This window comes from Heterocephalus glaber, unplaced genomic scaffold (genome assembly GCF_053883595.1).
Source record: "Heterocephalus glaber isolate CG9 unplaced genomic scaffold, H.glaber_assembly_v1.0 deba00001465, whole genome shotgun sequence".
In the NCBI taxonomy this organism is placed as follows: Eukaryota; Metazoa; Chordata; class Mammalia; order Rodentia; family Bathyergidae; genus Heterocephalus; species Heterocephalus glaber.
The window spans coordinates 2,704,283-2,726,219 of NW_028258312.1; the positions used below are offsets into that span (position 1 = coordinate 2,704,283).

The 21,937-nt window shown below is 42.6% G+C and overlaps 1 protein-coding gene and 1 long non-coding RNA gene across 2 annotated transcripts in view; both read left to right on the forward strand.

Annotated features, from left to right (window-relative positions):
- Positions 1–1,352: 1,352 nt before the first annotated feature.
- Positions 1,353–21,937, forward strand: part of Reep5 (receptor accessory protein 5) — a 38,975-nt gene continuing 18,390 nt past the window's right edge. The window contains exons 1-2 of the mRNA XM_004841792.3: positions 1,353–1,592; positions 1,980–2,073. Coding sequence (XP_004841849.2) covers positions 1,475–1,592; positions 1,980–2,073 — 212 coding nt within the window. The 5' untranslated portion in view covers positions 1,353–1,474. The remainder of the gene's footprint in view (positions 1,593–1,979; positions 2,074–21,937) is intronic.
- On the forward strand, positions 2,080–21,737 carry LOC147826545 (uncharacterized). Its single transcript, XR_015438921.1, has 2 exons — positions 2,080–2,645; positions 3,237–21,737. It is a non-coding gene; the product is annotated as an uncharacterized LOC147826545 (long non-coding RNA).

The following is a 21,937-nucleotide window of genomic DNA, read 5'->3' on the forward strand; positions in this document are numbered from 1 at the left end:
CTGATGCAGTCACATACATGAGAAACATTCATTTAAAAACTTATTGAGGTCCGGAGATTTAGCTCAGTGGAGCCACACCTGCCTCATAAGTACAAGGTCCTGAGTTTGATACCCCATACCAAAAAAAAAAAAAAACAGAATTAACTGTAGGTGAAAAGACAGAAACAGACTGTGAAGCTGGGAGGGTGCACCAATAATGCCATTCATTTTCTACATGGTCTCACTCGTTCACTGGTTTGCCTGGGTGTTGGTGGGGGTAACTGAGAAGGCTGACCTAAGATGCTCTGGGGAAGAAGGGAGGAAGGAAGGATGATTTGCATAAAGAAAAAAAAAGCTATGAGTGGGCAAGATTATTTTACTTATTTTTCAGAAATGGAAGACAGTGCAGTAATTAAATCAGTTTGACAGCGAGGGGTTGTGGAGGACATGGAGGGAATAATGGGGCCAGTTTGTTCATAAAGTCTTGAATGTGCTGTTTAGAAACTGGAGCTCTGGCCGTGAGCACTGGGGAGTCTTGAGCCTTGTGCAATGAGGAAAAGTCAGCAGCAGTGTGCAGAACAGGAGGCAGAGTGATTCCAAGGCCTGTCCTGAAATAATACGGATGCGAGGCCACAAGAGCTTGAGCGTAGGTGCTGGAAGCAGAGGGAGGTCGGGCCCTAAGCCTAAGGCCTGAGCTTGGGCCTTCCAATCCCTCTCTCTCTCTCTTTTTTTTTTTCCTTTTTGGTACCGGGGATCGAATTTAGGTCCTTGCGCTTGTGCAGCAGGCGGTGAAACCACTGAGCTAAATCCCCGGCCCCATCCCTCTCTTTTTCAGGGTGCTTTTGTGTGTAGGATGTGCGAGCTCTCGACTGTACTAAGAGACTTTGGAAACATTTCCACGAGATCGGAGTCAGCTCAGCCCAAGGCAAGCCCGCAGGAGGTGCAGGAGAGCTGGGCGTGCAAAGGACGACCCCAGGGGAGGCTGTGTGTGTGTGTGTGTGGGTTCACAAGCAGCCCACTATCTGTAGGCCAGAAAGGCGATGTCAAGCCCTGCACCGAGACAAGGCAGGCCTGCTTCCACAGAGTCCTTTTAGGATGGTCATACATTTCCATTTTTAGATTAAAAACGCCTTAGCAGGTTTGGCACAGCAGTGTAGGTCACCAAACCAGTCCCACTAAATTGCTAGCGGGAGCAATAAGCACGCCTTCCTCCGTGTCTTTTCCTACCTGTTGAGTTAAGACAGGTATCGACAAAAGACACAAAATATAAGCTTCTCCCTTTTTTACCTCTCAAAGGTTTAGGGATACTAAGAGCCAGGCTACCCGGCAGCCGTCCGACAGAGGCGCAGGCCCCGCAGGGGAGGGGGCGGGGCTCGAGGGAGAGGCGTGGCCTGGCGGGGTGGAGGGCGCTCGGAGAGTCGAGTAGCAGCCTTGCGGTCCTCGCTTTAGTCCTCGAGTTCCGCGTCCAGGCAGCTCTCGGCGCGGTGTCCTCGCCATGTCTGCAGCCATGAGGGAGAGGTTCGACCGGTTCTTGCACGAGAAGAACTGCATGACTGACCTCCTGGCCAAGCTCGAGGCCAAGACCGGTGTGAACCGGAGCTTCATCGCGCTCGGTGCGTGGCCGGGACCGAGGGCGCCACAGCGCCAGCTGCCGGGGAGGACGCGGGAGAGGACTGGGGCGGGCGGGGACCGGGCCCGGGGCACGGCGGGCGGCGCTGACGTGTCTGTCTGTCCGTTACCCGGAGCTTCCGGGAGGGGGCTGCGGGCCGTGCCGGGGTCCCGGGCGCCCCGGACTCCCCGGAGAAGGTACAAGGTGGAGACTGTGGTCTCCCCAGAACCGCGGCGACGCCCCGCGGAGGCGCAGGCCCAGCCTCCCAGTGGTTTGTTTTTCTCTTTAGTCGAGTGGGGAGGAAAACGCCCGGACAGGCCGAGCCCGCGGGTGGGCGGGGCTCCCGCAAGCCCCTCGGGCCCCCGACCCACTTCTGCTCTCTTGTCTCCAGGTGTCATCGGGCTGTTGGCCTTGTACCTGGTGTTTGGTTATGGAGCCTCTCTCCTCTGCAACCTGATAGGATTTGGCTACCCAGCCTACATCTCGTAAGTGGCTCACCCGAGATCGCCCCTTCCCCTCTCTGCCCTCCTCTGCCAGTCCAGGGCTGCGTCTCCCCACTTACCCGAGAGTAGGAGCAGCACCTGAGGGCGGTACCGGCCGCCTAAGGTTGTACATTTGACTCCTGACCTGATGACTAGCCAAAAGGTGTTCTTCATCAGGTTTTACTGTCCAGTGTGCACCTTCTCTTGGATGGACATATGGGAGACTTCCAGCTTGTCATCCTTGCTCTGTTCTTGGGGAAATCTCAAAGGTCCAGGGAGCTGATTGCTTCTCCCTAACAATTATTCCCATGGATAGTTCACCATATGTTGGTGCATGCAGACAGTAAAAACCTCATCACCTAGGATTTCCGTAATTCAGAGAACTCCTCTTCCAATATTAGGGATTGAACCCTTCACACTGATCTACATCTTTGGCTTCTTAAAAAAAAATTTTTTTTTTAAATTTTGAGACAATGTCTTGCTAAGTGGGTAAGTTGCCTATGCTGAGCTTGAACTTGTGATCCTCCTGCTGCAGCTTCCCAGAGTGCTGAGATTACAGGTGCCAACTACAACTGGTAAGAGAGAGAATTTTGTCTTTTTTATTAAAAAATAAAAAAGCTGGTTACTGTTGGCAAATTTGAGACATGCTAACTCTAACAGATCTTATAAAATGTATCAGTAATAAAGCCTTTTGGTTATATGTGATTTATCTATATAGTTAAACTAAATTAAAAATGAATCTTACAAGATTAGGATGAGGGTTTTTTTTATAGTGTATTTTGAAAATATTCTACAGTTTCTTATTTACATTTGTTCAAATAGTAGTTATTCTTCTCCACAAGTGAGTTTTGTTTTATTCTCCAAGAAAACTGTTGGGATTTACCCTCATTCAGTTGCTATCTGTGTGTTTCTTCAACCTTTGGAATAAAAATAAAACAATTTTAGTTGGGAGGCTAAGACAACATATCATTACACCTTGTATCCTTGGTCAGGCTAGAATTTAATATATGACTAGAAGGAAGGAAACATTTTGGAAGATGTTATGATTTGAACAGTTAAATTGCAGTTGCATAAGTAGCTGTTACTTTACTGACCTGGCACAGATACTTAGACTGCAGAAGGTATAGGACCTTGCTTGCTTGTGAAACATCCTTCCTCACCTTCAGGTTGGGCAGAGCTCTCACCCTCCCCAGATTACCTACTCACGCACCATCTGGGTTTTACCTGTAAACCAGAGATCCAGAAGGCAGCCAGCGAAAGGTACAAGAATAGTAGCTTTCCACAGAAACTTAATCTATTGATAGATGGGGTATTGAAGTTTATATACAACCCTAATTCAAAAACTTTGAAAACTGTAGAATGTTTTCAAAGTAAACAGCGTCTGCAGGCCGGGGATCTAGCTCAGTGGTTTTGCCGCCTGCCTTGCAAGTGCAAGGTCCCGAGTTCGATCCCTGGTACCAAAAAAAAAACACCAGCATCTGCAATAACAAAATAATCCAGCATGTACTCCCTTACTTTCCTCCTTCTGTTCATGTGTTCTACTGGCACTTCTTTAAAAAGAAGAGTTCTGAAGCATTTTTCAGGTGTGTGATTTCTATTGTATTGATCACGTATAGAACAAATCTTGAGTGGCAGTTTCATAAGTGCTTTGTGACTTAATATTAAACCAGCAAAGGACATAAATTTTTTTTATTCATTAAGTTTATTGGTACATTTTAGGTATATAATATGATGACACTCATAATTGGGAATTTGTACCATTACATGATATATTTTCCCCATTTAAAGGACACAAATTAAAAAAAAAACAAACATCATGAACTTTTTCTACATCAGAGCCATTTGGTATCGAATCACAAGAGAAACATAACCTCTGCTGGTGTGATTAGATTATCTGTATGGGCTGTAAGAAAGTTAAAAATCTCTTTCTAGATGGGACTTGTGGATTTGTATATATGTGAAAGCAGATGTGACTGGAGATAGGGACAGAACTACAAGATGTTTCTCTTGATCAAAAGCAGATTGGGCCGGGAATTTAGCTCAGTGGTTTCGCCGCCTGCTGTGCAAGTGCAAGGATCTGAGTTCCATCCCCTGTACCAAAAAAAAAAAAAAAAAGCAGATTAATTCTAGCAGGGGCCAATTTTAGTCATATTTTTAAAAATGTGTTTATTGGGGCTGGGGATTTGGCTCAGTGGCACCCGAACCTGTCTTGCAAGCGCAAGGTCCTGAGTTTGATCCCTGGTATCAAAAAAAAGTATTAGTACATGTTTGCAATACATAATGACTACTTTCATTGTAGATATTTGGTACATGTACACATGTACGTGACACATCTTAGTTCTTTTTAATGTCCCCTTTTCCTAATCCTTTAGTCATATTTTAAAGTGTTTTCAAGGCAACCCATTTTAGCTTTATATTTGCCTGTAGTCACTCATTTATTTTCGGCAAAATCAACTGGATGTTACTGGCTATTTTTACTTACAAGAAGCTGAATGTTTCTGTCTCTTACTGGAAATTTCTGTGAAACAGCTGATCATATTTCTGAGTAGGCAAGGAGGTAGATTTTACATGTTAGAATTATGTTCACCAAGTCTATACACTTTGTTTCTTTTGATTTTGAATATTCTGAAACATAGTGACATTTGTAGTACACTTTAATAGGAGCTGGAAAACTATTAAAATTCCAATAAAGAGCATTTACTGATTTAAGCAATAATGCAGAGAATTATATATAATGAGCATCTCTAGAGTAGTATTTATTCATAGGGTGCTTCCTTTTGGTAGATCTAACTCTTATCTTTAAAATCGGTCTTAGGGGCCAGGGATGTAGCTCAGTGGTGCTGCGCCTACCTGGCAAGCTCAAGGTCCTGAGTTCGATCCCCGGTTCCACCAAAAAAAAAATCAATCTTGGATTCTGTGACCATAAGGAAGTTAAGTGAAGGCTGGTCTCTACATACTTGGACGTTTCCCAAAAATGGTGGTTCTCAGACTTCGCTGTCCATGGGAATCATTTGAGGAGCTATAAAGAATACCTGTGCCACACCATACATTCTGATACAATAGGTTTGGGTTTGGGGGATTTTTAAGTTTCATCCATCTTTCTTTCTTTCTTTCTTTCTTTCCTTTCTTTCCTTTCTTTCCTTTCTTTCTTTCCTTCTTTCTTTCCTTCTTTTCTTTTCTTTCGAGACAAGGTCTCATTTTGTAGCTCAGGCTGGCCTTGAATCCATTATGTAGCCCAGGCCTCAAACGTGTGGGAATCCTCCTGCCTCAGCCTCCTGACCACTGGGATTATTGGCATGTATCACTATGCCTGGCCTTTTCATCATTTTTAAAGGATTCTAAAGTGTGGTCAGTATTGAGGGCTCTTGATAGAGAGTAGCAGTAGTAACCTGTACTTTTTGCATTTGAAGACTGAGGGAGAGGAGGAAAAAATGGCCTGCTAACCCCAGGAATAGTCAGTCCAGAGGTGTTCTTGGGGCTCTGCTTTGTGTAGGAGGTTCAAGGAAAAATGAAACTGTGTGCACAGTATGAAGCACACAGACTCCCATTTAGTCAACATGTAGCAGTCAACATTAGTCTAATTAAGTCTGTTTCTTTGTTAATCAATGTGATTGTATAATTCCCAAAAGAAAATCCTTGAAAATGGTAGTTTTTATTAGCACTCAAATCATTGTTGCTTAAAGAGTGGTCTGTAGTCACTGTCTTAGTCCAGTCCAGTTATTACAATAAAATACCTTAGACTGGGTGATTAATGAACAACACAGTTTTTGCTTACACTTATAGGGGCTGAGAAGTCTAAGATTAGCACACCCCTGTCAATATGGTGACCGGGACAGCTGTTCCTGATTTAAAGATGCCACCTTGCTGTATCCCCCCATGGCAGAAGAGGCAAACAGGCTTCTTCAAGCCTGTTATTGTTATTATTATTATTATTATTATTATTATTATTATTGGCTTGCAGCACTACAGATTGAATCCAGGGCTTTCACACTGAGCTACATCTCCAGCCCTTTTTAATTTTTTTTTTTAATTTTAAGAGAGGGTCTTGCTAAGTTGCCCATGCTGGGCTTAAACTTGCTACCTTCCTGCCTTAGCCTCCCAGAGTCCTGGGGTTTCAGGGATGTGCCACCATGCTTGGTTTCAAGCCTCTCATAAGGGCACTGTGTTACTTTTCTCTCATTGCTGAGACAAAATTCCTGACATCCAAAGTTAGAGGGGAAGGAGTTTATTTGGCTTAGAGTTTGTAGAGGTTTCAGTCCATTATCGGTGGACTCCAAGGCAGGGATGACAAACAGGCATAGCAGAGCAGAAACAACATGACACAACAGAAGTTAGCAAAGGTAACAAGGGAGTTTAATGCATCTTTCTGCCCCTTTTATCTTATTCAGACTATTGGGATTAGGGTGGTACCAAACTAATCGCTCATGCTTGGTGGTTTAGTAATCACAGGCCCTTAACCCCAGCATCACACATTCTAGATTCATCTACCTCTGAAAAAGAAAGTCCTGCCTCATCTGGATGAGGCTTTGGGGGACATCTAAACCCAAACCATAACAGGCACTACTCTCATTCAGAGTTCAAGAGCCCTTATGGCCTAATCGCCTCCTAAGAGCCCCCACCTGTTCCTACCATCACATTGGGCATGAGGTTCCAACATGAACCAGGCAGGGGGCCCAACATTCAGACCATAGCAATTAACTTTACTTATTCTCTATGCCTCTTGTAATTCTCTTTATGGTCCCGAGCTGGAGAATTTTTTTTTTTGCGACAGGATCTTGCTATGTAGTGCAGGCTGGCCTTGAACTCACTGTGTAGCCCAGGCTAGCCTCTAACTTGCAGCGATCCTCTTGCCTCAGCCTCCCAAGTGCTGGGATTATAGGTGTCCACCACCACGCCTGGCACTTTATTTTTAAAACACTTAAAATTTGTATTAGTACTTATTTGTAGTACATAATGATTATATTCATTGTGGGGAGTTGGTAGCCAGAGTTATTTTTGAAAATACAGATTCATCTGTTTCGCAAATACCAAAGTTGTCAGGTGCTATAGTAGCCTTTTAAAGAAGGCAAGGAATAAGGTAGAGAACTTGTCCCTGCTCACTTTATGGAAAATTTGCCTGGAAAGCAAGAAGTAGTTAAAGTAGTGATAGTGTGGGAAGCACCTAGAAGAAAAACAGGAAGCTTTGTGGTAGAGGATAATAGGAAAGATTCTCTTTGGTAATTCTGTGTGTGTGTGTGTGTGTGTGTGTGTGTGTGTGAGAGAGAGAGAGAGAGAGAGAGAGAGAGAGAGAGGGAAAATGAGTATGTGGCACTGGGGATTGAACCCAGGGCCTTTGCACAGAGTTACATTCCCAGCTCCTTTTTGATTTTTGATTGGGAGACAGGGTCTTATTAAGCCACTAAGTTGCCCAGGCTGGGCTCGAACTTGTGATCTTCAGCTTCCCCAAGTGCTGGAGTTACAGCCCTGTGGCAGTGGATCTGGAAAGACTCCCTGGATATTTATCTAAGATGCCGTTTGAGCTGAGCACTGGCCAGCCAGGAGCTGAGCAGGGTGGTGGAGGTGAGGGCCAGGCCCAGGAGCAGCACACAGCTTGGCTCTGTGTCAGCGGGGAGAGGGGAGGGACGTCCTGGAGAGAGAGGTTCAGGGTGCCAGTAGGCAGGGCCTGGATGGGGAGGATGTATACATTTAATTCCAGATAGTTGTAAGGCATTTTCATTTTTTCTGTAAGGATCAGTATTGGGCCTGGAGCCTGCAGGGTGAAGAAATGAAGCTTTGAAAAGCACATCTGGTTTCTATGCTTTCTTATCACTTACCCCAGGGGATGTCCATGGGAGACACTGGGTATGCTTGGCTCCAGGTCAGGCCTCACTGAATGCTGGGGCCTGTGGATAGCTAAAGGGGTGCTTATCCCTGGGGCAACCAAGGCCTTACGTTATATTCCCTTCCTGCTGGTTATTTAGTTTCGTCCCAGGATTGAAGCCAGGGCCTTCATAATGAGCTATATCCCCAGCCCTTTTTGTTTTTTATTTTGAGGTAAGAGTCTTGCTTTCCCTAAATTGCCCAGGCTGGGCTCAAACTTGTATCCTCCTGCTTCAGCTTCCAGGGTACTGGGAGTACAGTAGGCTTGCACTACCATGCCCAGCTCTTACTGGTTATTATTGTCTATGTACATAATTTCTTTTTGAGCTCCTTGAAAACAGGGCCTTTAATTGATAGCCTCTTATATTTTCAGACTTCCACCCTGAATAGACAATTTGAAATGTAATTTCAGCCTTCTTGTTACCAAGAACTGTTGACAGAATTACCTTAATCCCCTTACTTTCCTCGGTGACTGATAAGGCAAATTACTAGTAAATATTAGAAACCTCTTTTTATTTTTGGGTTCCGGGGATCGAACTCAGAACCTTGCACTTGGGAGGCAGGCACAGTGCCACTGAGCTAAATCCCCAGCCCCTATAAACCACTTTTTAAAGATAGACCCCTTTCCCCTACACTGAGATATTATCCACTTACCACCCTTTTAGAGTGTATGGTTCTGTGGCCAGGATGTACACAGAGTTGTGCAGGCCTCTCCACTGTCCAAAACATTTTATTCACCACAAAAGGGAATTGTTAGCAGTCATCCCCACTTTTCCTATCCCTAATTTACTTTCTGTCTCTATGGATATGCCTGTTCTAGATGTTTTGTATAAATGGAACCATGCATTTTTCTGTCTGGTGCAGCCTAGCTTTTAATAGCATTGCTCAAATGAAAGTGTATCTCTGAGACCCGTGGAGAATGTGATGCACTCCACCTTCCTGCACAGTCACCACTTCGATGGCCTGAAACCTAAGGTGCCCCCAATCTCCACTGTGTGGCCCTCAAGTGCAGGTGCTGGTTCAGCCAGGTGTCCCTACCCTGTCCCTCCTTCTTACAAGTGGAATGGTGAGGCAAAATCTAATGACTTGATGACTTTTATCCTGAAATGAGTAAAAAGGAAGGTTTGTTTTTTGTCCTACCCAGCAATCTTTTTGTCTAAACTTCTATTGAGATGTCTATTTCTTTTATTTCTTTTTTTTTTTTGAGAATCAAGGTGCCACCTTTCTGGGACTATCAGAGTTGGGCTGTAGAAGTCTGATATTTACTGTTTCTTTAGTTTTTATTTTGTTTTTTTCTTCAGCACTAGGGATAGAAGGCAGGGGTAGAACCCAGCATGTGTGCACACTAGACAAGTGCTGTACCACTGAGCTACACTCCAGGCCCCTTTAGTTTTGCGGTAACAATCCAGGAAGAGGGTGTGTTTCCCAAGGTCGCATAGAGGCCAAACTTGGTCTGGAATTTTCACTTACTACCCAGTGATGGGTAAAAAAACATTTAAGCATATTTTGATGCTAATCTTGGAAAGACTAAGCATGTTTAGAGTGTAACACTGGAATCTATATTTAATTTAATATTTGACAACACTTTTGAAATTTCATACCCACTTCAGTGATGTGCTATTTTATTTTCCATGTGTCCTCACCAGCCCTTTTTTTTGGTACTGGGGATCGAATTTGGGACCTTGCGCTTATGAGGCAGGCGGTGGCACCACTGAGCTAAATCTCTGGCCCAGCCCATTTTAAACTTTAGGCACTACTACGAAGGGTTTTATTGCTTTTAACCCTTTGCATGGCTCTAGACACCTATGCAGCATTTTATAAATAGGCACACATATATCCCTAAGTGCTTTACAAATTAGTTTATTTAAGGGCCATACCAAGTCTGTTATGTAAGTACTATGATTATTCCCATCTTCACAGAAGAGGAAATAGAGAAGTTAAGCAACTTGATCAGGTCTCAGAATTAGTAGGTGGTAAAACTGGGACTTGAACTCAAGGAGCCTAGCTCCAGACCCTCTGAGTGTCCCGAAGATACGTCCCGTAACCTTACGGGGGAAAAGAAATCCAACTGTTGGTGCTGTGTTTTTTTAATCAAATGACTCTGTCAACACATTACCTTTGTGCAGTGTATTTTTCTTCTGTCAAATAAAATACTGCCATCCCAAACATGATCTGCACACATGGGCATTTGCTGTTTTGTTTTTTAACATTAGCTAGATTATTAATGATTTCTTTCTCTTGTTATCCCTTAGGTAGCTTTGATTTGAGACAGCAGCAGTCTATACAGATAGTTGCAGAGACTTGCTCTGTCTGGCCATGCCCAGCCTATTGGAAACGAAGAAGGTTTACTAAATGGAATTTCTTGAAAGGATGCCACCTTGCCTTTAGTTCTGTGTCAAGAGGCAACGAATCTCAAGGGGACATGTTTGTTGGATCAGAAAGGGGTTGTGAGGTGTTAATTTGAGAAAAAACTCTTAGAAGATCAGTGAGCTACAATACAATGAACCACAAGTACAAGCTACAGTGTCTTCTTAGCTAATGAGTCACCACAGATAAAGTGAGAGTATATTTTAGGGAACCCAGGTTAGAAGGAATTACAGTCTGCCCATTTAAGGTTTGCAGTGACAGCCTCCAAAGAGGTCCATCACCCAGAAGAGAATTTGAGACAGTTGGCTCAGCCTGAGTGACAGCTGTGAGTCAAACTCTGGGCTCTGCAGCCTGTGACCCGAAGCCGCTCCGCCTCCTCCATGGTACTTGGAGGATGTGTATCTGTAGGTTTCCTCCTTGACTCATTAATAAGGGGTGTGTTTGTGTTCCTATGTTTTCCTGAGAACCTGTAATTATCCTTCTTATGTTTTCTTCTTTTCCACAGAGGAGAGCTTGGGAAAAGATAAATTTTTTACTAAGCTAGTTTTCTCTGTGTGTTCTTTGTTACTGTGCTGCAGAGCAGAGCATGGCCACACTTGGCCTTCTGTGGATATTATAAAGCACAAGTAAATGTGACCCTCTGGATGACTATGCACTTTGATCAAGAATATAATTGGAGCCAGTGCTGTAATCCTAGCATACTGGGAAGTGGAGGCAGGAGGATCTGTGTTTGAATTTAGACTGGGCAACATAGTAACTTGGTGAGATCCTTAAAATAAAAAATGAAAAAGGGGTAGGGACGTAGCTCAGTGCAGATGTCTGAGTTCAACCCCTAGTGTCCCTAGTGCCCCCCCCCCCCCAAAAAAAAGGCATTCTGGAGATTGTACCTGAAGTGGGCCAGGGAAGTAGCTGAGCAGCACAGTGCCTGCCTGGCAAGCACAAGGCCCTGAGTTCGATTCCTGGTACCAAAAAACAAAACAAAAAATAAATGGTACCTGAAGTAACACTAAAATGCTAAACATTTAAACATTTTACTTCTGTCAGCTTTGTACTGGTTGTGTTTTCACTTAGTATTACTATTTTTTTTTGTTTGTTTTTTGGACCGGGGATCGAACTCGGGTCCTTGTGCTTGTGCAGCAGGCGGCGAAACCACTGAGCTAAATCCCCGGCCCAGTATTACTATTAATATTGCTGGACTTATTTTTTTTCTTTGAGAGGTCTCACTGTGTAGCCCAGGTTGGCCTCAAACTTGATGATCCTCCTGCCTCAGGCTCCGGAGTGCTGGGATTATAGGCATGCGCCACCACGCCCAGCTGGCTGGACTATTTTACGATGAAGGTCTAGGGAAAACTAAAAAGTAATAGAATAGCCTTATAATTTATGACATTTTATAGGGTAATTATAGCCAACAACCCCCCCACCCCACCCCCCGCTCTTACGCTGTATCATAAAGAAAAAGTTTTGAGAAGCATATAAAATGAATGATTTTATTATTCATCATCTGATTTCAGGGCTCTATGATGGTTGTGGAAGGGCTCTCATGCCTAATACTGTGTTCTAGGATATTCCTTATGAACCTTTCCCCCTCTGTGAAAGGCCTTGGAGATTTGGTCTGTCTGTCTATATTGCTGCTCTCATCTGCCTTTTGTCTTAAAGCTCTTTTTTTCAGGACTGACTTTGAATGAGAACTTAGTTTTCATACAGTATTAAAAACAAGTATAGATTCAAGTATTACATCTTAAAGTATTTAGTGACTATAGGTAACATTAATTAATTTGAGGAATAATGAATTCTGGCAGAAGTTTAAAAACAATTTCAAAATTGCTAATGAAATCACTTTTTGTAGCAGTTGGTCTGTATGTGGGGGCTGCAGGAAGCTAGGCTCAGTTCATCCTGTCTCTTGCTCGCTCCTCTGATTCCTGGGCCTCAAGCTTGTCTCTAGTCCCTGGGTCACGTGGCCACTATATATATATATATATCCTGCAGCTTCTGATAGTTGGGCCCTTCGAGCTAGTGAGGATCATTTATGCATCCAAAGTAACTCTAGACTCCTGACTACCTCTTGTGGCCTCTTTTATCTAAGAAAGGGCAGTTTAGGTCGTTCCCCATTTAAGTGGTGAGGCACTTGAGCTTAAGTTAACTTTGTGATACCACACTTGACATAGATATTATATTTATAGAGCCATTGGTTTTATTAACAGTTATCCCAGTATGATTGGACAGCAAATTTAACTTACTGTATAGCATGCGTGTTAAGTTGGTCATTTTTTTTTTTTGTTTTGGTACCGGGGATTGAACTTGGGACCTTGCACTTGCGAGGCAGGCAGCGGAACCACTGTGCTAAATCCCCGGCCCTAAATTGGTCATTTGATACTATAGGAGAATGTTATATTAAAGACTGAAGGAGCGCGGTCTTTTTTTTTTTTTTTTCTGTTTTTCTATATTCATCTTGGAAGATATTTATCTACCTATCTATGTGTTACTGGGGTCGAACCCAGGGTCTTTGCACTGAGCTACATTTCCAACCCTTTTATTTATTTATTTATTTATTGGTACTGGGGATTGAACTTGGGTCCTTGCGCTTGTGAGGCAGGTGGTGGCACCACTGAACTAAATCCCTGGCCCTTATTTTTTTTTTGGTACTGGGGATCAAACTCAGGACATTGTGCTTGTGCGGGCACCAGAAGCACTGAGCTAAATCCTTGGCCCCCTGGCCCTTATTTTTTATTTTGAGTCAGGGTCTTGTTGAGTCACTAAGTTGCCCAGGCTGTGCTTGAGCTTGCAGTCCTCCTGCCTCAGCCTCCCAGAGTGCTGGGATTACAGATGTTTGCCTATAAGCCTGGCACAGGTTTCTACATACTTAAGAAGCATATTAACAGGAAGCTGTCTCATGTGTTTTTGTTTTTTGGCGTGAGAATGCATTGTATAATAAACAGGAAATAAGCAAATTAGTTGTATTGTATGATCTGTATTCTTTCATCAGTCTTTCTTGCTCCATTGATTGTGTCTTGCTTAGAAAACATACATACTCTACAAGGGAAAAAGAAGTCTAACCTTCAGATCATTCACAGTTTTCAACCTTTTATTTTTCCCTTTGAAGAAGAAAAATATTTTCTTTATAGGCATGAAAACTAACGTGTTTATATTTTAAAATGTATAATTTTTTCTTTGTTAGGTAAAACACAGATAATTGGAGAACACTTGAGTTTTTAGGAGCTCTTACATCATTCTGTCTGATAAGTAGCTAGAAGCAGTACTGTGCATGGTGGGTGTTGTGGATGGTTGTGGTATGTGTCTGCTGTAACAAGGATGATAAACATTAGGGTCTGTATTATTCATATTCAGACTTCAAAGAATCTACCTTGAACTCTGGAATATTTGTGATTAAACGTTATTTATCACATTAGAGATAAAACAAAGCACGTGGACCAGAAGCAGATTTCTTTCTTTCTTTTTGTTCAGAGGATTGAACCCACTGAGCTACATCCCTAGCCCCTTTCTTCTTCTTCTTTTTTTTGAGAGAGGGTCTCACTAAATCACCTAGGCTGCCCTTGAACTTGTGATCCTCTTGCCTCAGCCTCCTGGGTAGCTGGGATGATGGGCATGCACCACCATGCTTGGCTTTTTTTTTTTTTTTTAATGAACCTCTTTGTTGGAAATACTGTCAGTCTCTGATAATATAATTGACATGTTAAAATTAAAATCATTATTGAGGGGTACAGTTGGTTTAGTGGTAAAGTCATTGCTTTGCAGACCTACTGTTGCTTAATTTTATGTGAGCTGTAGTGACTGAAGCACTTATGAACCATGTACAGTAGAGGTAGTATGTTCCTAAGTGTCTTGGGTGTGAATATTCAGAAGTATATTTATATGGAGCTGATAGTTGTAGCACCTTGCCCACCTGGGCAAGGAACTTAAGATTTATAAAACTAAAATATGGAAATATAACATGTCAAACAGCACAGAACCAGGCATTTTTTAAGTGCTTAATTAATAGCCAAAAGAAAACGGAATTAATCATAGTTTTCTAACTTTATGTCATTGAGATTTTTAGAAAAATCTCCTAATAATATTGTCTTTCACTTTTTCCCTCTTTACATTTTGTTTGTTTGTTGTTGTGCTTAGTCTTATTTTTTTGGTGTTTTTTGGGGGGGCTGGTTTGAAAGAGGGTCTCAAGCTGGCCTCAAACTCATTCTGTAGCCCAGGATGGCCTCGAACTTGAGGCAGCTCCTGGCTCAACCTCAGCCTCAGCCTCTTGAGTGTTGGGACTACAGGCATGCACCACCACACCTCTGTACTTTTTCTTTTTTTGAGACAGGGTCTCGCTATGTAGCTCAGGCTGGCCTCAAACTCACTGCAATCCTCCTGCCTCAGTCTCCCGAGTGCTGGTATTACAAGTGTGCACCACCACATCCAGCTTTTTTTCTGTACTTAAATCAACATTTTAAGATATTGTTCAAAGCAATAAAACAATAAAGTTTTCTTCTCTGAAGTTGTAAGTATGTAAGTGCCCAGTGGTTTTCCTGTTTTGGCATGGTGGAATGCATGTTCCTAAGCACTGGACATAATTGGACTAACAGTGTTTTCATAATAAATCACCTTTTTACTTGGCTTGTTTCCATTGAGATATGCACTTCTCTGTAACTCTGCCCCTGTCACCCTCCTTCACGGGACCCTCCCCAAGCACACGTGCTGGCTGGTTAGGATGGAAGAAGAAAATCTGAATAATTGAAACCATGACAAATACCTAAAAGATAAATATGATTTCCCTATATCTACGTTTCCTATTAGCTGGTTTTAATTTTCAGTGGTATAATAAATAATAGAATATTCACAATAATAAATATTAGATATAAGTTGGATAACATTATTTATTGTATTTGTAAGTCTTTTAATTTTCTTGTTTCTGCTGTGGATTGAACTCAGGACTTGTGCATACCAGCTAGGTAAGGACCCTAGGGAAGCACAGGGCCAGACCCCCAGACCCTGCTTAAACTTGAATACTGTTGTGTTACACATAAGAAACAGGAACATCATGGCCAGGCGTGGTGGTGCCTGCCTGTAATCCTGCACCTTGGGAGGCTGAAGCAGGAGAATTAAAGTTTGAGCCCTGCCGGGACAAGTGACTTAGTGAGACCACGCCTCATAAGTAAATAGATGATTGATAGATGGATAGGTAGATAGATAGATAGATTGATAGATAGGCAGGCAACATGGTTCATTGTGAAGGCACTGGGTTCAATCTCTAGCACTACAGAAACAAAAAAACAAAATTTATCATAAAAAAGATAATTCAAAACATATCTGGGGCATGGTGGCATGGACCTTTAATCCAGCTGCTCCAGAGGCAGAGACAGGAGGATCACAAGTTCAAAGCTGGCCTAAGCAACTTAGACCCTGCCTCAGAATGATAAAATGTGGGGGTATGGTTCAGTGGTAGGGTGCTTGCTTAGCATGAGTGAGGCTCTGAGTTCAGTCCTCAAGACCACTCACAAAAACCCCTTCCAAACAGAAATATAAGTAGGTTGTATAGTTCTCTTGTAAAAAGTATTTTTACCTATTTTGCTTACTAAAAACAAAAAAGCATGTAAAAGTGGGTATTTTCCCAGATGGTTGTGTTATGTCTGAAATAGTTTTGTTTCACGGGTTTTTAATTTTTGTATGTGTGCTAGGCAAGTGCTGTACACCTGAGCTCTACCTGCAGAAATAACTCTTCACCTAGGATAAACGGTCATCTCTTTCCTGTCCCCCACATGATCGTCAGCTGTAAATATGTGGGTAGATGAAATCTCAGCAAGAGAAGCACTGTTTCTGGCTGAATTTTCTGTATTTCTGACCGAAGCTTGGTTCAGAAAGCTTTTGGGGCTATGGTCCACCCCATACGTCCGGGTGGGTCAGTATAGCTGTTAACAGTGGTCTGAGCAGTAGTGGCCTGGAATTGTCTGGAGGTTGACACCCAGGCTGGTGGAGCAGACCAGGCTCTTTCCCAGCAGCCTTGGCGGGCAGGCTCTTTTCCTTCTGTTGGTGCTCAGTGTCTAAGGAGAGTGCTGCAGGGAACCCAAGGCTTTCAAGAGCAGGACCTGGAAGGCCCAGAGCAAGAAAGATGTTTTACTTGTAAGCCTCTGTCATTTTGCCAGCAGAGGAATATTTCCAACTTTATGGACACTTCTAGCTGCAGAAGGAAACAAAAGGTAATTTCAAGCAAAGGCACAGGAATACTGTGATGGGTTAGGCCAGTGATGGCAAATCATTTAGCGCTTTCAGCAATACAAACAGTCCACTGTGGCACGTGTGCCATAGGTTCACCTCCACTGGGTCAGAGCAACCTTGAATCATCCCCTCAGGCCGGGGAAGGGGGCTTCCCTGAGTTGAGGCATCTCTGCACAAAGCCAGGGCCCTGGGGATGAGCTGGAAGAGGAAGGACAGCCAGTGACAGTGATCCAGGGCTTTGTCAGGATTTCTAAGGGAGCAGTGTTCCTGTGGTAGTCTGATGATGGTGGTGATCATTCAGCAGCTCCTGTGTGCCGACAGTGTGCAGAGTGGAGATTGGAGTTGCAGATACAGATTTGGAAGTTACTAGCAGGATATACACAGTCTGCCAAAAAATGTATACATCAGGAGAAGAAAAACTTGTATAAATATTTTAATACTAAATTTATTGAGACAACATGAGTTAATACAAGTTACCTTTGGCCTCTGTAGTTACAAGAGGTGTTCAAAGTAGTGGCCATTAGCTTCCAGACATTTACTAGTACAGCGAACTGCTGACTTGTGTATCTCTCTCTCTCTCTCTCTCTGTCTCAATCTCTCTCTCTCTCTCTCTCTCTCTCTCTCTGCTAATCCTTCAGCGTGTGTTTAATGCCATCCTCTGGGCCATCCTTGGTTCTTGTCCTTTCAGAAGACAGCAGCCAACCTGTGAACCTGGCTTGCGAGGGTGGAGTCCACCGGTACAAGTTACTGCTGGGCAGTGAGTTACTCCAGTATCAGTACAGTCAGTGACAATGTGCCTTTCAGGGGGCCAGAAAAATGTTTTCACCAGCATCGATTTTTTCCTGCTAGTTTGCAAACAGGATTTTTGGGATCTCAGTTAATTCTTTACTGTTATAGCATTTGACATTTGGAGGATTTAGGATTTGGGGTATAATTAAATCTCTCTAATCTCCTTTCAGCCTTATTAACAGGTAATAATCCCCCTGCCAGCTCTACTTAGGTAGAAGCACTGAAGCATTCTTTTCTCCCTCCCTTTCAGTAATAAATTCTTACTACACTGTTGTTATTATTACCTGCTAAGGAAGTATTTACTGAGTGCTTACTCTGTGCCTTTCAGTACTTCCCATGTGTTAAGCACTTTAATCTTCACAGTAGCACCATGAGGTTTATAATCCTCCTTGATAGATGAGCAGGCTGCAGCCTGGAGGGACTGGATAACCGGCCCAAGGTTACGATTACAGATTACACCGCTGGGTGGTGGAGCCCAGGCCGAGCTGAGAGTGGTGAAATGATGCAACGCCCAACAGGCATTGAGAAGAGAGGAAGGGAAGGATATTCCATAGTAATTAGTCATTTTTGGATAGTTTGTTTAAATGGAAAGTTTAAATGAGTCAGTTTCACATGATGGGCTGTATGACTCTCTGTTTAGAAAGGCTTTTTTTTTTGAGACAAGGTCTCACTATATAGTGCCAGGTTGGTCTTGAACTTCTAGGTGTAAGGAATACTCTGCTTCAGCCTCCTAAGTAACTGGCACTAAGTAGGCTCAACCCTTGGAGAGCTTTTTAAAGCTCTAAAACACAACAGGTTATATCTGACTATTGTTAGAGAAGTTTGTTTATAAAAAAATCATTAGCTGTTTTCTCAAGAGAGAAAATGAGTATGTCTGATGTTCACTTTAGTGTTTGTTTTTAACAAAGCCCTAAAGAGAGAACTAGTCTCATAGGAGGAAATAGTTATAGAAAGTTTGGTGTTCTGGGCCCAGTGGCACACACCTGTAATCCCAGCTCTCTGCCCTCTGAGAATCAGGAGTATTGCAAGTTCAAGGCCAGCCTGCGCAATTTAGCAAGACCCTGTCTCAAAGTAAAATGAAAATGGCTAAGAAGATACTTCAGTGCCCACTGGGTTCCATCCCTAGTACCACACACACACACACAAGGAAAAGGAAAGAAAAAGAGTCTGATGACACTCCCCTTTTTTTCAAATACAAGTATTCCCAGGCTCGGCATAGTGGTGCACGACTGTAATCCCAGCACTGGGGAGGATGAAGCAAGACGATCACTGCAAGTTGGAGACCAGCCTGGGCTCCATAGTGAGTTCAGGGCCAGCCTAAACTACACAGAGAGATCCTGTCTCAAAAAACAAAACAAAATAAACCAACAAAAAGTCAGTTACAAGTATTCCCTTTTGCAGGGTGCGGTGTAATCCCAGTACTCAGGAGACTGAGGAAGGAGGATTGTAAATTCAAGGCCAATCTTGATAGCAGGACTGTCTCAAGACAAATACAAATCTTCTCTGCCCTTTTACTATTTTTAAAAAAAGAAAAATACATGCTTATTGCAAAGATCTTAAAGTAAAATCCTGTTATTCCATACCTAGGGTTAACTTTATGCAATTTGAAATACAGTGTCTTTCTGGATACCATTCTTGGTCTGTCAGCTCAAACACTTGTCTTTTTTTTCTTGGTCACAAAATTATACTTTACTTTTCACATTCAACACTGTATCTTGGATATATTTCTGTTATCTTTTTTGAAAGCTTTAGGATATTTAAATATTTCATTGTCCTTTAAAAATATGTAAATAGGGCGTGGTGGCGTGTGCCTGTAGTCCCAGCACTCAGGAGGCTGAGGCAGGAGGATTGCCAGGAGTTGGAAGCCAGCCTGGGCTACATAGTGAGTTCAAGGCCAGCCTGACCTACATAGTGAGATTCTGTCTCAAAGCAACAACAACAACAAAAATGTAGATATGTACATGGTTTCTATAATCTTTTAATTTAATGAGTTAAAGTTCATTTTGACATAACTTTCCTCAGTGAACTTCATCTTCTTTGTCTATAAAATGTAGCATTTGAGCTAGTTCATCTCTGAGATGTCTGTGATTCCTCATTTTCCATGAACTTTTAGACCTGTCCACTGCCCCTGCAGAGTGGCTGGCTGTCTTCTCATCTAGCCCCATCTCTGCTGTCTCTCCGGTCCAGCTGGCCTCTTGCCCTCTGCTTAGGGAAGCCAAGTTCTGTCCCTGGATCATGGTTGGTGGCTCAGGAGAGAACAAGGGAGCCAAAGCTCTGAGCCTGGGTGGTCAGGGTTTGAGTCTTAGGGAAGAATACAGCAGTGTGGGTCCACAGGGAGCAATGGGCTCCTGAGACTGTGGTGTCTGTCCTGAGGAACTATCAGCTCAGGGTTAGTGCTGGCTGCTTGAGGCTGAGGTGGATGGGAGGACAGCAGCCCGGGCCTGAGGAGAGAGTGTGGCATTGTTGGCTGCCGTGGCTGGGACAGTGCCAAACTGCTCCAGGACTTTGAGGGCCCGGAGAGGTTGTTGTGTCAGCAGAGCAAATATAGGCTTCTAGATGAGGTACTTGAAATCTTAGTGAATAATTTTGTTGAAATGTTGATATCTTGAATTCATTTACTAATCTAGAGTCCTTTCCTGGTTGTAATATCATTCCCTGTAGTAAAAGGAAGGGAGTGCGTTGCTGGAGAATGACCCGTGTGCCCTCAGTTGAACAAGGAAGTGTGTGCTGAAGCTATTGTAAATAACATGTGGGAAACCCCAGTTTTAAGCCGTTTTCTTTTCTCACCAGGACACTCCCCTCTTTTTTTTATATTTTAAGACTGTGTCTCATTTGCTGAGTTGCCCATGTTGGGCTCAAACTTGCAGTCCTGCTGCAGTTTCCCAGAGTGCTGGGATTGTAGGCCTGTGCCACCATCATCTTTTAAAAATATTAACATTGCACTATTTTAAGTTAAAACGCTTCAATAATATGAGAAATTGTATTAAAATCTTTTAAAGGAGGTGACATGAAAGAAGGGAGATGATTAGAGAACAGGTTGGGGAGAGGAAAAGGGACAAATGGAAGAGAGGGATGATAGGGGAGAAATGATCAAAATATGTTAGATGTATCTACAAATGCCACATTTGTAGATCCGCATGCCACAGTGAATCTCATTGTTCTGGGTAAATAAAATGCACTAATACATAAAAACTAGAAGAAGCAATATGTGTAGTTTAGTGAGTCTCTTTTGTCTTTTCTTGTCTTCTTAGATGTACTTTGGTTTTCAACAGAGTTGTGATTAATGTGTGTTTGATTTTGAGGGTTTGTTTGGTTTTGTTGGTTTTTTGAGACTGGGTCTTGCTGTGTAGTTCAGGCTAGAACTCACTATGCAGCCCAGGCTGGAACGCCATTTTAAGTTCTTTTACTTCTACTTTTTAGTGTTACTATACGGTATTCCAGTATATTAAAATGGAAACTTTTGAATTTTCATATTGTTGATAGTTTGTTTAGTCAAGGAATGTCTTAAGATCTTAAGTGAATCTGGGCACGGAGGCACATGCCTGTAATCTCTGCCCTCTGGAAGACTGAGGCAGGAGGATTGGAAGTTTAAGCCCAGCTTAGACAACTTAGTGACTTAATGAGACCTTGTCTCAACATTAAATAAAAAATAAATAAAAGGTCTGGAGATGTAGCTCATTGTGAAGGTTCAATATCCCGCCTCCCAGCAAAAAAAAAAAAAAAAAAAAAGACCTTAAATGAAACATAGCTACGTATCCTCTCTGCTGAGGATGAAGATGTAAGATGTTTTTATTATACTAATAACTTGAAGAACCTACCTAAAAATAGATACAGCTATACTAAGCTAAGTAAAGCGCAGAGGGAAAAAGTTTTACATATAAAGGCTGTACTGTGTTCATTCTTTGGCTAAGATGCTTGCTAAAATTTGCCTTTTTCCTTCTGTTACATTAGCTATCTTCTATCTGTGCCTTGGTTTACTACGAAGTTGTGACTAATGTGTATGTTTGATTTTGAGTCTTTTATTTCTACTTTTTAGTGATACTATATAGCTCTAGTGTATTAACATGGAAACTCGAATTCATATTGTTAGCTAAAACATAGACCTGATTCACTTGCTACAAGTCATTATTCTATGATCAGCTTTGTTAAATTCATTTCATATGATTCTTGTTAACGTGAAGTTTTTTGTTCTGTCTCTTCCAAATTCATTAGCAACTATCTCATTTAGCTCTAACTCTTCCCTCTTTGGCTATTTCTCCCTTTGGTTATTTTCTCAAAACCCAGGTATCTGAAAGAGAGAGAGAGAGAGAGAGAGAGAGAGAGAGAGAGAGAGAGAGAGAGAGAGAGAGAGAGACACACACACACACACACACACACACACACACACACACACACACACACACACACACACACACACACACACACACACACACACACACACACACGGCTGCTTCTGTTGAACCCTCCAAGGCTTTCTTAGTGGATGACTCAGCATGATTCAGCAGCCTGCCCTTTTGGGGAGCTACTTTTACAGTTAGTTAATCTATCTTTTAGGCTAAACAAAATTCAGATATGTATCTAGTTTTGTTTTTAATTCAATTCAGTTATGATAACAGATACATGTTAGGATAGGTTAAGAAGT